This window comes from Asterias rubens, chromosome 5 (assembly GCF_902459465.1).
Source record: "Asterias rubens chromosome 5, eAstRub1.3, whole genome shotgun sequence".
NCBI classification, from domain to species: Eukaryota; Metazoa; Echinodermata; class Asteroidea; order Forcipulatida; family Asteriidae; genus Asterias; species Asterias rubens.
The window spans coordinates 14,764,018-14,778,076 of record NC_047066.1 but is presented as its reverse complement, the minus strand read 5'-3'; the positions used below and the strand labels follow the sequence as shown (position 1 = coordinate 14,778,076).

Here is a 14,059-nt window from a genome sequence, read left to right as displayed (position 1 = left end):
TTGCTAATATTCAAAGACCAGTCTTCTCACTTGCTGTATCTCAACATATACATAAATAGCAAACCTGTGAAAATTTGAGCTCAATTGGTCATCGAAGTTGCGAGATAATAATGAAAGAAAAAAACACCCCAGTCACACGAAGTTGTGTGCTTTCAGATGCTTGATTTCAAGACCTCCAATTCTAAATCTGAGGTCTTTAATCAAATTCAAGTAAAATTACTTCTTTCTCAAAACCTGCGTTTCTTCAAAGGGAGCCGTTTCTCACAATGTTTTGTACTATCAACCTCTCCCCATCACTCATTACCAAGTAAGGTTTTATGCTAATAATTATTTTGAGAAATTACCAATAGTGTCCACTGCCTTTAAGCGCCTAATAAAGAATTAGGTAACGACAATGCTACGACGACTTGTATAGTCGCTCTTAATCATTTTCTATAGCAAAAGATGAATTACACGAAAAAATGCTTTAATAATATTATTAATGTGGCCTCTTATAAGCGCCCAGGTCCGTCATGCATGACGCTCAAGGCGCTTCACAAGCTAAATTTATACAAATACAAAAGAAAGTACAATAATTGAACGAATCATTATTATTCATGATGGCAGAGTCGCACATGGTTCAAGCGCTGAGTATAGGTCAAGGTACGGCTCACTCGCGACGTACTAAAAGTTCACAAAATTGATCGAGTCCTTTTGTCACGTATTTCCGTATTCTTAAAATGGAATCACCCTACCCTAAAATGAAAAAGACATAGAAAGAAATGAACTTTCTCCGTAAGAATAGAGTAGGGCCATATGAAAGTAAAGTCCTCGGCAGTTCGGATGTTCTTTAGAGATATAATTTGCATTTGGATGATATCCGGTCTATATTATTGGTTATATCACATAGTAGTAAACTATATAGTGTCCCACTTCTTTAGTTTGCACCATTGGGCGAAGTGCTTGCAGTTATTTAGTACCAAGGAGTACTCGTAAACACGGTGCGCACTCTTGGACCTAGCCCTTTCAAGAACTCTGTCGGGTGGGAAACAATCTTGGTCATTGTATATTACTCTATACACGGGATCACGGAAATCAACCTCTTCCTCAACTATACCTTTCTCGTATGTACTGTGGATAACCATGACTTTCTTGGTTTCTTGATCGCATGAGACAACTATAGCATGGTGTCTCGGATGGAAGAGATTTGTGAATATAACAATTTGGTCCCCCGGGTTCAGGTCCACGATGCGCACGTCTGTGTCGTCTGTACCAATTGCCCTGGCAATCGCACGACCAATTGGAGGTCCAATGAAGGAACCAGCTGATTTGACTGCAGTTTTACTAACTGAATCACCAACAAACCATCCAATAAACCCTCCTATGCTCATTGCTAAGCCCGGGAATTGGAACGTCCAACCATCAGCAGGCCCTGCCACACCCCCGCGACCCAAGTATACAGCTAGTCCGGCACCGACCAACGCTGCAGACACTTTAAGTGTGACGATTTGGGCGAAGTCTTTCAGGGACAACTTATCTTGTTTCCTCTGTTTATAAGACTCACTCAGGTCCAAAACGCACGCGAAACCTGCCATTGCTATAATGATATAAGCTTCCGTTTTGTTCAGTGAGAGTCTAGCCAAAGTCTCTTCCAGCGTGATACCAACTTGCCTCTTTGCATTCACAACCTGCTCTACTAATTCCCAAGCAGCCAAGTTTCTCACATCGCCAGAAATATCCCCAATGTGTAACAATACATGCCCTGTAATTGCCTTTATTGATTTTTCTGCCACTTCTTTTACCCTGTCATAAAACCATTTTTTCTGTGAGCTCTCTGCCACACCTATTTTACATTGAGAAGCAAATGATTCGCAGTTATCGTTTGCAACACTGTATCCGTCATCACCTACTCTGCACTTGGCACGAGCCATGACGAGCTCTGTTGGGTTAGCATTGGTCATTTTCTCCCCATACTCGTGGCGATGTAGCTTACCTTTTTGATCGTCCAAATGTATCTTTTCTTCCATTATTTGTTTTGTACAGCATCCACATTTTACCTTATTCCAGTGAATCACACTGATAACTCCAGGAGTGTCTTTATTAATTCCCGATACTATGGCATGATGCCATATCAAGTATGGACGTTCCCATGCGATGTGGTCCCCTACCTGCAAGACATCTAACAGTCCGATTTCCTGCCGAAAACCATTTTCCGGAAATATCGGGCTCTCTTCTACAGGTACTTTAAGCTGTTTCTTGAGGGTTATTCCATCTACCTCAACACTTGAACGTTTATTATTTAGATCTGGATGGAACAGGTATTTATCTTCGAGCCATTCCTGGCCGCAAGGGACGCAACAGATGCCAATAAGTGGAAACTGCTCATTTTGACGGTAATCGAAGTAACGCCTGAACTTCAGAGATTTAACATTACCACACGGGCAGGGAGGATTTTGCTGCAATGGTTCTGTAAAGTGCGAAAGCAAAGTTAATCACAACCAGTCAAAACACATAATATTGTATTTGTTTGTTTGTATATTGTGATTGCTGTTTGGGAGTATCGTGATTCGTACTCAGAATGTAGTCACGATGTTCAATATTTCAGACTAGGGATTCGGACTCAACGATCAGGACTCTGTATAAGGAGAATGAACGGGAAAGACTACAAATACTTTTTGTTTCCATTGTTTTATAATAAACCAAATATCAGGTTTCTGTGGCCCAAATGGCTCGGGACTCGAACTCAACCCAAAGTTATTTAGACTTGGAATCAAACTCGACCCTTGGGACTCGGGACTTAGAACCGAACTCGACCCAACGTTATGGGGACTTGGAATCAAACTCGACCCAAAGGACTTTGGAGTTGTAATTGTAATCGAACTCGACCCAAGCTACTCTTGACTTGGAATCGAACTCGGACTCAAATTTGCACTATATGACGACTCATAAAAATAGTTTTCAAAAGTTTACACAATGTTTCCTCTTAAATATTTTTAGGATCTTACCTAGTTCTGGTGAAAGGTCAATACCAACCGCTAAGCCAGTTCTCCATAAGAACCTTACAGGGTCCAGTCCGATGTATGTCTGCTTCCATGCTTCTAACATCTCCATAGCCTGATCAAAAGGGTCATCCTGTGAGTCAACTGAATATTTGGTGACAGTTTGAGCATTAAGTTGTTCGGCCATATCCCTCAAAGTTTCCTTCCCAAATTTTCTTGCCACTTTTTTCATGGTTTCATCATCATCCAGAACTTCTACGGCTGGAGGTAAAACAAAAATAAATGTTGGTTTTATCCATATCGATGCGTGTTAGCACTGTATACTTAGTACATACCCAAGCTCTGTCAAAAAAATAACAGGCGCATCTCGGGTGGAATTCGAACCCATGACCTGTGCAATTCAAGAACAGTGTCTAATCAAGTTGCATGGATCTATGTGGTGGATAAACGCCTTCCGAGTCAATATTATTTCCTTCACCACGATGAATGAATAAATAAGGGAATAAAAGTGTAGCGACGAGTTCTTACACGGCCGTTTGAAGCCGGCAGGGTCATTGCCGTGTGATAAAGGCCCGAGCCGCAGGCGAGGGCCTTTAGCGCACGGCAACGACCCTGCAAGGTTTTCGGACGTTTAAGAACGAGTCACTACTCTTTTTTTCTTCTTCTTTTTTTTCTTATGAGTGTAGCTCTAAGACTCCGTCCGTTTATTCGTCACCAGTGAAAACAAAGTACAAACAACTTCAGTGGAACATTAACACATACTGTTAGATAAATACATTAAGGATACAAGAGGCTAGTTAAAAGACAACGAACAAAGGGTGATATTACATACCAAACAACAAGGACATCAAAACATGATAAAAAGCAAATTTAAAACGTTAGACTTAAAACGAACGTCAAAGACAGTAACTGGGAAGATGAAATTTGATTTAAATCAAAACGTAAATTTTGGAGTCTGGTCTTCATTGAGGACACACAGAGATTTGTACAATTTGCCAAAACTACTTGTTCTGAGCCTACTTCTCTCCCTTAGTAGAAATGATCTGAGGGCTTCTTTGTAGATATTGATGGTATTATTTGTGAAAACTTTGCCCTCATTGAAGACCAGATCACACCGGGTTCTCCAAATAACATTGATCATAACGCTGACAATGGACCGATCCGGCCTGTCAATCAAACTGTGCGCGTTCACCCATTTTGACCAATCACAGCAATGATTGTGGTCGGACAAACTCGGTCATGCGTGCGCGTATATTTGGCACGCGCGGCAGAATCGTGCAGAATGTCATTGGGAGTGCTCGTACACGTGTCTTGCTCACGTGTGCGGTGGGCGGAGCTTAGTGGAAAGCCGGAACAGTCCATTATCATAGATACAAACGACAAATTCATACACAAAATTATAATACAATCGCTTAAACAAAAGAAACGGCAGCCAGTTTGTTTACTAATTAAAGATTCTATGTATAACCAGGGTTGAACCATCTTGTTACAATATAAAAGCAAATGTTCGACCGTTTCTGTGTCGGACTTACAGAAAGGACATTCTACTCTTTTATTCCCATTCATAATGCCCTTTTGTAAAATAAAAATAAAAACGTTAAAATATACAATTACAGACACTTTGACAGTTGAAAATTCGAGGTTTGAAATTTATTTGTTTCAATAACTTTGTGAAATAGATTACGCGCTGTAATAGGAAATTACAAGAGAATGTTCACACGAATGTCATGTGTTTGTGCACGGAAAGTGTGGTTTTACATTGCCCTCATTCTAATGATTTTCCTGCCAATTTTTTCTAATAAAAATCTCATTATGAAGCTGCAAATCTTTTTATTTTCACCCTCAATATATTTGATTTGAAGGGGTAGGCCTAGCTGTCAGCTATACGAGTCGGACAACTTCGCGATCTCCCTTATCACAGCCTAACTTCACGCCGTGCACAACGCAAAATCCACGGCGCGTGAGCTCGCTCAAACCTCAGTAATTATTACGTAGTTAACCATAATCCGAAAAGAAACCTCTTTTGTAGTGAAATACTGGGAACATCAAATAGCAAAATGTGATTTAAATCAATGTCACAATATTCAACTCCGTTTTAATAGTTAAAAGTGTTATTTAATGAAAATACAGCCAATTATGGTCCATCGGTACGAGTCTTCCCATGTCTTTACTGTGTAGCTGTGTTTTTCTATACCCACTATAGGTCAGGAGATCACAATCATTGGTAGCGCAATCGGTCTATAGGCCTACTGTATTTCCCATACCTTTCGATTTGAACCTTTTCCGTGGTATTCCATCATCTGTGTCCGTATCCCTATCCTTGAACCTTTTTGGTGGTCTTACATCATCTGTGTCCGTATCCTTATCCATGTTTTGAAGGCAAAATCACTCTAAGATAAGCGTGAAAGTTGCGATGAATGTTGCTCTAAATTTACCAACACTAATATTGCAATAACGTCACAAATTATTGTTCCGACTTCCGCCACTTGGTGTTTTTTAGACTTGTGGACAAGTCGTCAATGGTCTGCCGCGGTAATGCTCTCGCGAAATCACTGCGATCGCGCGAACTGTTGGTTGCCGATTACTAACTCCCCCCCCACGCTTAATGGGACCGTAGTCGTTGGAGCAGTAGTCTCGAGGATACCGCAGGAATCGCGGGAAGATTCGGAATAATAGTTGGAACGCCCACCGCGACAGACGTCAATTTTAACGACTTGTCCACAAGTCTAGGTATTTCTCACAATGCGATTATCCATTAATAATGGGGTTAGGGCGTTTCCAGTAGCTACCGGTGATATTTTTTTCAGCTCAGTAGGGCCTACCGTTAGACTTGTGGACAAGTCGTTAATTGTGTGTGATAGCGTTCCGACTCTCCCTGCGATTCCCGCGGTATTCTCGCGAAACTACTGATGAATGGACCAGTATTACTAGAACTTGACGCTCGGTCAATGTATGAGGAAACTCTTAAGACCCCTTGCAATACGCACAGCGTACACATGTGCCTATCCTGGGTGTCATTTTGGGTGTATATAGACGATGTGACCTATGTTTACATTCAAACCGCCCTCTGTTGACAAAACACTATTACGTCATGTTTCGCCGGGCACTGAGTTGCGTAGTCATAGTAAGATTGCGTTTACTTTCTAGCTGGCTGCCAAAACATAAAGGTTTTGCCCGGCGGTACGGTATGCGCGCGAATCATGTTATGGTTTTCGTGTGACGTCAGAGGTCACATCGTCTATAAGAACAAACATGCACAAAAGAGAGTTGACACCATAGAGTTAAACTCTATGAGTTATAAACTCTATGTTGTCAACTCTCTTTTTTACATGTTTGGTCTTATACATACACCCAAAAATATGCGCATTGTTCGGAGGCGTGTTCTGCATTGTGGAATAGCGAAACTGTCTGGGGTATTTATAAATAGCTTTTTATATCAGCTAAACAGAAAATGGTAATAAGTTATAAACATTATATTCTACAGTTATAAAAAAAACATCAATTGTAAATTCAGTATTGTTTACAAATCGACTTAAAGGAACACGTTGCCTTGGATCGGTCGATTTGGTTTGAAAACGATTGTAACCGTTTGTTATAAAATGCATTATAGGTAGAAAGATGGTGTAAAAGTAGAACACAATGATCCACACAAACATGCCTCGAAATTGCACGGTTTTCCTTTTACCTCGTCGCCTAACACGGTCGGCCATTTATGGCCGACCGTGTTAGTTCGCACAGTAAAATGAAAACCACGCAATTTCGAGGCAAACTTGTGTGGATCAGTGTATTCTACTTTTAAAACATCTTTCCAACCATATGCATTTCATAACAAACGGTTACACACGCTTTTTGTAGACCAACTCGTCCGATCCAAGGCAACGTGTTCCTTTAAGGCGAAAATCGTTAAAATAAATGTATACACATAATCTCAACTTCTGGAAAAATCATATCCATGAGTGTTTAGCCGAGGTTGGACTTAAAGGCAGTGGACACTATTGGTAATTACTCAAAAAAATATTTAGCATAAAACCTTCTTGGTAACGAGTAATGGGGAGCTGTTGATAGTATAAAACATTGTGAGAAACGGCTCCCTCTGAAGTGACGTAGTTTTCGAGAATGAAGTAATGGGTACTTCCACTTGATTTAGAATTTGAGGTCTCGAAATCAAGCATCTGAAAGCACACAACTTTGTGCGACGAGGGTGTTTTTCTTTCATTATTATCTCACAACTTCGATGACCGAGTGTGCTCAAATTTGCACAGGTTTGTTATTTTATGCAATACAGCAAGTGAAACAAATGGTCTTTGACAATTACCAATAGTGTCCATGCCTTTAAGCTTTGTTGATGCCGTCTGTTTCTAAGGTGTTGTTATGGACATAATTGAAGATCAAATCAAAGGGGGAGCCGCGTTGGCTGATTCGGACACGGCCTATGACGAGGTGAATGTAACTTTAAAAGTTCAGCCGGCAAGGCAATGCACAAATTGACATACTACTTTAGCAGCTCAAATACAAAACAAAAGGTCAGATTTGACCCGGATTCCGGGTCCCAGTTGACCTAACCCATATCCGAGAGGGTAAACTTTTCTTCGGTACGGCAGTGAGATGGAATAGCCCATAAAATTATGCATGTCCCGATGCGCATGATCAGAAGCGCCCGAACCACCATTTTGAAGCAATGTGGCCGGTACACAACCTGGCATATTTATATTTAATGAAAACTTCTACATGGCGTCCAGATTGGCAGGTTGAATGTTTGTGTTTAACTCTAGGCCTCCTCAGTTTCCCAAGATGGCGGTAGTGTATGCCTATGACATGGGCTCTAAGAGACAGACCGATTGCGCTACCAATGTTTACATGTGATCACGTGCCCTATAGTGGGTATAGAAAAACACAGCTACACAGTAAAAACATGTGAAGACTCGTACCGATGGATCACAATTGGCTGTATTTTCAATAAATAACACTTTTGACTAAAAACGGAGCCCTTTTTATAAAGTTGAATATTGTGACATTGATTTAACTCACATTTGCTGTTTGATGTTTCCAGTATTCTACTACAAAAGAGGTTTATTTTGAGAGTAGGGTTAGACTACGTAAATTACTGGGGTTTGAGCAAGCTCCTCACGCGCAGTGGATTTTGCGTTGTGCACGGCGTGAAGTTGGGCTGTGATAAGGGAGATCGCGAAGTTGTCCGACTCATAGCTGACAGCTACCCCCCTTCCAATCAAATAATATTTTAGGGTGAAAATAAAGGGATTTGCAGCTTCATAGTTATATTTTTTTGTTGAAAATATTGGCAGGAAAATCATTAGAATGAGGGCATGTAAAACCACACTTTCCGTGCACAAACACATGACATCGTGTGAAGATTCTCTTGGAGTTTCCTATTTGGTGGAACTTTGTTTACCCTCAATGGCATTGTTTAGCCATTGGTAAGGTCTCATATGACATACTCCGGAATATACTTCAGTGATTTCAAGAATTGAGTCTCTATTGAGCCAAAAATGGCAACAGTAATCGTGTCTTCTTATAGCACGTTTATATGCAGTACGCCGTGTTTGTTTACATTTTACCCACTATTGTCACGTGAGGCACTGAGCGCAATCGGTCTATTGATTATGACCATGAAAACATCAGTTTTTAAGCACCAACACTGTAGCGCAGTGCGTAAAGGTGCTGGGACTGTTTCAGCAACTCGGATCATCCGGTCCGGGTTCGAATACCGTCTGTCTCTAATATAGATTCAAGGCTTTTTGCTGCCCCTGATGGGACAGTGTGATTGGGATCTGCCTTGCTTTCTCCCCTAAAGGGACAGGGCCCGCGTAGTGGCTAGGGTTCGAGGCAGGGGGGGATGTGCTCTGGGTCGGATGCAAGTCCTGAAGGGTCCTATATGGCAATGGGGAGGGGCCAGTGTGTGCCATTAACTGAACCGGCGCCTGAATGCCTGACACTTCCGGAGCGTAACCTTTTATATTTTTCCACCAGATTAAATAATTTGTATTACTAAATTTCTTGACTTAGTTCGGGCACCCTCGGTAGTCTAGTTGGTAAGACACTGCTCTAGAATAGCAAGGGTCCTGGGTTCGAATCCCTCCCGAGTTATATTTTTTTCGCACAGGACTCGGGAAAGTACTGAGTAAACAGTGCTAACACACATCGGTGTATGGGTAAAAACCAAATTTAATTGTCTTTATATATTTATATATATATTTATTATTTATTATTACCCTATTCATTATATATTTATCATTGTATGGTGTTATTATTTATCACGCATCCTAGTAGGACTGGTATCTGATCTCAACTGGGTGTTCCAACATTTGTTGTGATTCACTTAAAGAATTTGTTTCAATGAAGACGGGAATAAAACTGAGATTGGGAAAATCAAATTTTATCTATCTCTCTCGCAAGACGCGCTACAATTATAGATGTGGTTTTCACTTAGACACACACACTTCCCTCCCCAATTAGTTCGGAATTTGCAGTGCGCCGTGTTTGTTTACATCCAATACCCACTATACACGTAGGTCATGTGACGCAATCGGTCTGTTGTTAACTCTAAAAACTGACAGCCAGCATCGTGTCTCTTCACTTCTTTAAAATTCTAAAAAACAGTTTACAATAGTTGAGGACTAAAATAACACATAATACATTAATACAAATCGTACATTATTATAGTCAACGGCGACTTCCAGCATTGATGCCCATTTATCGTGCCTTCAATGTGTGCTTGGAAAATCAGGAATTCTTTAGAGAATTGGCAAGGGGGGTGGGTACTTATGTACAAGAGGACAATAGTGTGCTGGTAAAATCGGGAACAATGGGGATTGGTTGGGGGGGGTACCCTCTGCCCCTATATGGGGCATGTCATGCTTTCCATAAATGAGATCACTTGGACGGGTACCCTGTATACTATTGCCTACAATCATTGGGTGCGTTCGTTTAGCTTCCCTGGGTCGACCCCGGTGTGTGGTGTTTTTTTCCAGGACGAACGTGGGTAATTATCTGCACACGTTCGTCCTGGAAAAAAACCCGTCACACACCGGGGTCGACCAAGGGAAGCTAAACTAACGCACCCATAGAATTGAGAGGGCTCAATCTACTTTCGACAGTCGGCTGGTCTTTTCGAAAAACGGCTTTTGCAGACTCTGACTTACAGTAGATGCTTCTTAAAACCAGCGTTGTCTGCATAGTGGCTTCAAAAGACCTGACAAGATTTAAGTTGGAACCGAAACCAGAGCCAAAGTTACCATGTTTCTGCTTAGGTCTAGACCTATAATCTTAAGGACAGACTATAATAAAGTCATACATAGGAAGGTGTTATTATTATTATTATTATGGACCCAAACATTTTATTAAAATGTAAACGCCTTCTCCCAACAAACTTGTAACTGGAGAAACAAATCTTCAAAGGAAGACTAATAAAAAGAAGTGCTATTATGGCAAGAATAATCGCAAACAATGTTTTATACGTTGATTATCTTCTTTGCCACCCCAGATTTCCCTTCCATGTCCGGCTCGACATTCTCGGCATCAGCGGTCGGGACGATCTCCCCTTCATCCTCCAAGAACGCCTCGTTTGAGATACCATTGTCCGGAGCGTCAACCCCGGGCTCTTGCGGCTTATCGGAAGGTGCTACTACCGGGGCGATCGGAGGCTGGACCCCCGTTCCATTCGGGGTGTTGATCAGCAAAAACATGGCACAACATGTTTTGTTGCTACTTAATGTCCAATTCTCATACTGAGTTTAACATTCCTATATGACCTACGAATGGCCGCCGAAGAACTTTCAAACTTGAACACCTAGTTTTTAGCACATTTTTGCTCACTAAAGATTGCCTAAAATAACGTTTTTCCCGTTTACTCTTCCATCCCTCTTTCAGTCACAAGACGAACATACCTGGTTTGGGCGGCACACCATTTCTCATGTATTTCGACAGCAGGAAGGATTCCATGGTCTGACAAGCGACGCCCCCAACGGCAGAAGGTGGTTCGTCAAGCATCTCCAACGCCACGGTATTCTTATCAACAGGAACCAACTACATGTATACGACCTTGTTTCCACAAAATTATTTCAAAAGTTATTTCAAATTATTACACATTTTTTATATTGTCACTGACGCCATGAAGTTACAAAGCTTGAAAAGCATTCCTTTTGTAAATAAGATTTACTTTTGCAACTGAGTGATACCTGTGAAGATTTATAGTCAGTACACCTAATTATTTCATAAAGTGAGTGAAACGCATACAAAGTGAGTGAAATAACGAGTTACAGCACTATGACAATTAAAGGCAGTGGACACTATTGGTAATTACTGAAAATAATTATCAGCATAAAACCTTACTTGGTGACGAGTAATGGGGAAAGGTTGATGGTATCAAACATTGAGAGAAACGGCTCCCTCTGAATTATTGTACGTAGTTTTTGAGAAAGAAGTAATCTTACACGAATTTGATTTCGAGACATCAGATTTAGTATTTGAGGTCTCGAAATCAAGCATCTGAAAGCACACAACTTGGTGTGACAAGGGTGACTGTTTTTTCTTTCATTATTATCTCGCAACTTCGACGACGATTGAGCTCAAATTTTCACAGGTTTGTTATTGTTTTGCATATGTTGAGATACACCAACTGTGAAGACTAGTCTTCGACAATTACCAATATTGTCCATTGCCTTTAATGTACACCAAATATATTAAATTAACACTAACTGCACACACAGTGGTGTTATTTGGGTATCTATATGTGGCACAAAAACACATGGTGCCAATTCTAATACCCCTGTTTTTGCAGTATTAGGTGTGCTACAAAGAAAAGGACAAAAATACATACTTGTCGGATTCCTTTCCCATGGTAGAGAAACGACTAAAACCACACCCAACAATCAGCACCAGTAGAAGTAAAACAGCGATCCCAGCAGCTGCTATAATACCAATAATTATTATAAGCGTTTTCTGAAAGAGAAAATAAATACAGAAAACATAACCTTTTGCTTCGAAGTTTAAGAAAAGGTATAATAGCCACCATATCGTGCGTCCTTAAGTTTGGTTGAAACAACCGAAATCAGCAGGGTTTTTTTTTAGGCTTTCAAATACAGTTTTCTCAAAAACGTCTTAATTTCAGACAGAAATATTGCACAGATTACCAATCAATCGAAAAGGTAAGCAATCAATCAAATAAATACATCAACCAATCAAAAGTCATTTATAGAGTGCCAAAGTCAAAGGTTTGCTCCCAGGCGTTTGGGCACAAGTTAAAGGCCTAATGGGAGACTTTCTGGGACGATAGAGGGCAGCAGACTTACCGGGTAAATCCATTGTTCTCAGAATTATGCGCATGTTCAGAACTACGTAAACAATGGAAATTTACCCGGTATGTCTGCTGCCACCTAGCGTTGGAAAGTCTCCTATAAACCTGCTAGAACAGAGTGTGTTGAATGAGGTAATGGTTCTACCTTGATGAGCTCAGAGGAATGACTTGACCTACCATTGCGCATGCTTGTAGAATGAAATTCCTGTTTCTGTTTACTGTTTATATTTATCGGCTTGTTTATTGAGAATATTCGTTGGCGCTACATCAATACTGTTTATAAAACAAAAACCACAAACATCCCACTTACTTGCAAATAATATAATTATTGTTCTCGTGACAGTCACCGTCATTGAGACAGTAACCCTTGTTGCCAGCACAAGTAGACTTGCAACTAGTCCCCACGGAGTAACATTTCAATAGTTATTATCAATAGTGTCCACTGCCTTTAAAGGCACTGAACACAATTAGTAATTACTCAAAATAATTGTTAGCCTCTCAGTAAATTCCAGTTGGCATCTATAATGATGCTGCCGTTTACTGAAATTAGAGTACAGTAAAAATCGAATAATTTATTCGATGGCTGTTTTAATCCAATGAAAGTTGTGATAAAGATGCCAACGTATGACAGATATTTCACGTTTTGGTTCACAGTTAGTTTTAGAGGGTCTGAACAATATTGGTATTTACTCAAAATAATTGTTAGCATAAATAACTTACTTAGTCACGAGCATTGGAGAGATTTTGATAGTTTAAAACATTGTAAGAAATGGCTCCCTCTGAAGTAAAGAAAAGGGTAATTTCTCACAAAAATAATAAAAGACATCAGGCTGAAGTCTTTGCATCTGAAAAGCAAACAAACTTTTGCAGCAAGTGTGTTTTTCTTTCACTATTCTCTTGCAACTTCGATGACCAATTGAACCCAAATTTTCCCAGGTTTGTAGAAGACTGGTCTTTGACATTTACCAATAGTGTCCAGTGCCTTTAAGTCAGTCTCTTGTTACTAACAAAGTGAACACTTACCGTAAACTCGTAACTGTTGCAGCTTTTAATTTGTTGTAGTCCGAATACATGCGTTCAATCTGCAAAATAAACAGATTAAGAAAAATCTGTCAAGTATCTATTTATTATTTTAATTTCAAATCATCGGACATAACTCTTTCTTGGCAGGGGCCGTCAAGGGTAGGGCGTAAGCAAACAAAAAACCGTCATCAAAGCCTTCCCAGACCCCGCCAACAAATGGCATACATACAAATAATTCTAAAAAATAAAAGTAGCATTTCCCCCTATGATTGACCTCTCTCTAAAGGTGTCTCCGATCAGAAATGAGCAGTTTTGCTTTGTTCAAGGAAATAATAATAATATTAACATGCATTTTCTATAGAGCTTAATACCAGGTTTCTATATAAGCGCTGAACAGTGTATGAAAACAAAAAAAAATACAATTAAAACAACCCATATTCTGGGGTTTCATGAAAACATCATACGTTTCATTTTCTCATTTCCATTTCATCGACCTGTAAGGCGTTTAAAAACAACCGTCAATAATGAAAAAAACAAAACAAAATAATCTTCTTACTGTGAAAGACAGAGTAAAATACAACAGTAAATTCGAATCAAGGGAAAATATGAAAAATATTTCGAATCAAGGGAAAAGATTATAAATATGAAAAATAACAGACAAAAGAACATGGTTGTCTTGACCTCAACAACAAGCTGATCCCTCAGCAGCTGTTCATCACTCTGCTCCTGAATTAGACTTGTGGAC

The 14,059-nt window shown here is 40.1% G+C and overlaps 1 protein-coding gene and 1 long non-coding RNA gene across 2 annotated transcripts; both read right to left on the bottom strand.

The window, feature by feature from the left end:
* Positions 1–298: 298 nt before the first annotated feature.
* On the bottom strand, positions 299–5,420 carry LOC117289970. Its single transcript, XM_033771174.1, has 3 exons — positions 5,243–5,420; positions 2,985–3,239; positions 299–2,446 (listed from the first exon to the last, which is right to left on the bottom strand). Exons 1-3 carry the CDS (start codon positions 5,346–5,348, stop codon positions 897–899), a joined length of 1,911 nt encoding a protein of 636 aa, XP_033627065.1. The 5' UTR covers positions 5,349–5,420; the 3' UTR covers positions 299–896.
* A 6,411-nt stretch (positions 5,421–11,831) lies between these two features.
* LOC117289969 lies at positions 11,832–14,031 on the bottom strand. Its single transcript, XR_004519012.1, has 3 exons — positions 13,996–14,031; positions 13,315–13,373; positions 11,832–11,936 (listed from the first exon to the last, which is right to left on the bottom strand). It is a non-coding gene; the product is annotated as an uncharacterized LOC117289969 (long non-coding RNA).
* Between the last annotated feature and the right edge of the window lie 28 nt (positions 14,032–14,059).

Excerpts from the sequence above, each read along its gene's own strand:
- LOC117289970 (XM_033771174.1), bottom strand. The coding sequence starts at position 5,348 with ATGGATAAGGATACGGACACAGATGATGTAAGACCACCAAAAAGGTTC. Across the intron at positions 3,240-5,242 it reads GAAAAGGTTCAAATCGAAAG|CCGTAGAAGTTCTGGATGAT; the intron begins GTATGGGAAATA and ends TTTTACCTCCAG. Across the intron at positions 2,447-2,984 it reads TGACCTTTCACCAGAACTAG|AACCATTGCAGCAAAATCCT; the intron begins GTAAGATCCTAA and ends CGCACTTTACAG.